The sequence below is a fragment of the Pistacia vera genome, unplaced genomic scaffold (genome assembly GCF_008641045.1).
Source record: "Pistacia vera cultivar Batoury unplaced genomic scaffold, PisVer_v2 Contig697, whole genome shotgun sequence".
In the NCBI taxonomy this organism is placed as follows: domain Eukaryota; kingdom Viridiplantae; phylum Streptophyta; class Magnoliopsida; order Sapindales; family Anacardiaceae; genus Pistacia; species Pistacia vera.
In genome coordinates, this window is record NW_022196553.1 from 16,954 (window position 1) to 19,403 (window position 2,450).

The 2,450-nt window shown below is 35.7% G+C and overlaps 1 protein-coding gene across 1 annotated transcript; it reads right to left on the minus strand.

Moving 5' to 3' along the window:
* Window positions 1–1,003: 1,003 nt before the first annotated feature.
* Window positions 1,004–2,140, minus strand: LOC116113988 (protein WUSCHEL-like). The gene is made up of 3 exons (XM_031400139.1): window positions 1,810–2,140; window positions 1,594–1,703; window positions 1,004–1,288 (listed from the first exon to the last, which is right to left on the minus strand). Exons 1-3 carry the CDS (start codon window positions 2,138–2,140, stop codon window positions 1,004–1,006), a joined length of 726 nt encoding a protein of 241 aa, XP_031255999.1.
* Window positions 2,141–2,450: the final 310 nt, after the last annotated feature.

Sequence of the window (2,450 nt, forward strand, 5' to 3'; positions counted from 1 at the left end):
AGGGAATGAAGACGGAAAGAAAGAAGAATGATGAATGTATAGAAAAAAGAAGCTGCATGTAGATGTACAGTGCAGAGTACACGCTGACAAGACACATGCGCTTTGGTAATACACTAATACCAAATTTCAAAGTTGAAACAAACCCACACAGACACACAGCCGTTGTTTCTATTCTAATTCAGATTGATGAAAAGGGAAACCTAAAACCAACTTAATATTCACTCACATTTTCTATTTAACTTTTATAAGTTTCCCTTACAATTTACTCCCAACGGACATTACGTACTTGAACAATCAGAAAGCCTTCAAGATCATCAACTAAATCTCCAAAAATCCATTAACCATCAATAGAAGCATTCTCTCTTTCTTTCTCTCTCAATATCCACATTAGGGCGATCCCGTGCCATAAAGTTTGAAATTTTGTCAAATCCAATTCGAGTAAAGCATCCTCCAAGATCTTTTTGATGCAGACTTTTGTTCATATTATTTGTGAAGGGTCTAGCTATAGGCTTTAAATACACCCAGTTTAATTTAATTAATTTATATATATTTCATTTTCACTTCTTCAACCCATCATTATAATACTTAAATTGATTCTATGAATGTGACAGAAAACCATATCCTAACCCCAAAAATTTTGCATTTCTGTTTGTAGCTTCTTGCTTCACTGTACACTTCTTCAAGTTATTGATTAAAATTAGAATTTCATGATCATTTTTTTCCCAATGTCACCAATAAAATCAACATCTTCTTTTACGGTTTTACCGTATTATCAGGAAACACCTTTCTTGGAAGAAGGACAAGGTGAAAAGATATTATATTTTTATATAAATATAATTATCATTAAGTTCTAATAATTAAGATGAGACGTGATATATTCTCAACTCTTAACTTGGAAACATGTTCGCACTCGAAATCATTCTTAGTACTAATTACATACATTCATATTAAAAGCATAATTACTACTTAATTATATATTAATAAACTCAACTTAAAGGAGTTTTCACTTGGTGTAGGAGTTGAGGCTGAGCTCAAGAGAAGTCCAGGACGTTGCGTTGGCGTCATTGGATCTGCCATACCAGTTGGTAGAGTAGTAATTAGTGTTGGGGTTGAGCTTCAGGTTGTCCTCACCATGCATGGGGAAAAGAGGAAGAGTTTCAATGCCAGGACCAGTTGCTTCTTCTTCTTCTTCTTCTTTTACCCTTTTCTCAATTGATTTTTTCTTGTCAAAGATCATGTAGGTTGAAGTATATGGGTCTATTCCTCCGTCAAAACCGCCAGCACCCTCCTGGTTTAACAAACAAAGCATCAAGACTCAAAATTTACAGGTGTTTTTTGTTTAATTTATGGAATTTCCCATTTAAATAGCTTGAAATTGAAGGGGAGAAAAGGTTGTTTGCCTTAATGCCAAGTGCTAACAACATTCTCAGTTGTGTAGTGTACCCACATGGGCTAATATTGAGTGTGTTTGTTATTAAATCTCGTTTGAAAGATTGAAAATCAAAACAAACGACCTCGTGTTATGCACCAATACGTACTTATTAACATAAATATATAAAGTTGAGAACTTTTGTTATCTTCATATACACTTACCCTAAAAGTCTTGTCTGTCGTAGTAACAGATCCACCATACGCCCCATAGTTTCCCATGTGTTGGACAGTGAACATATTGGAAGATGAAGAAGTTGAAGCCGAAATTCCACCTGCAAAATAAAAAAACATGCATCAATGAAAACCCCCACCCCCCCAAAAAAATAAAATAAAAAAAAGGTACTATAAATAAAACTATTCATACAAATATTTATGTACCAGAAGTTATGTTATGAAACTTGTGAGAAGGATCTTCACAGTTGATGAATCTTTTTTTCTGCCTCTCTCGAGCTTTATAGTTCTGAAACCAATAGAAAACGTTTTTACCTTCGATCTTACCGTACTGTCTCAACCGAGCAGAGATCTTCTGAATCTGATCGGCATTGGGAGAGCGAACGCCATTATTATAGTAAAGTTCCTTGAGAATTCGGATTTGCTCAGTAGTAGGAGTCCAACGAGTACTGGTTTGCCTGCAGAGGAAGGTTCCTTTAACGCTGGCATCTTGATCGTTTTGTTGTTGTGGGAGTTGGTGGGGGTGGTGGGGCTCCATTGATATTATACGATGTTTGGAACAAGAAGAAAACAAAGAAAAGGAAACAAGGAGAGAGTTAAAAGAGAAGAAGGGTTGGGTTTGGTTGGTGAATGTGCATGAAATGCGAAAGTTATAAAAGCAAGATTTGAAGAGATCAGGGCATCAGTAGAGAGAGAGAAGACTGAAGTTGACAGTGAGAGGGGTTCATAAAAATAGAAGGGACAAAAATAAGGGATGAAAAAGGGAGGGTATCAGTGGCATTATATTACTACTTGCAATTGCATGACCAATATGTTTAAAAGAAGAAGAAGAAGAGAGAGAGAGAGCA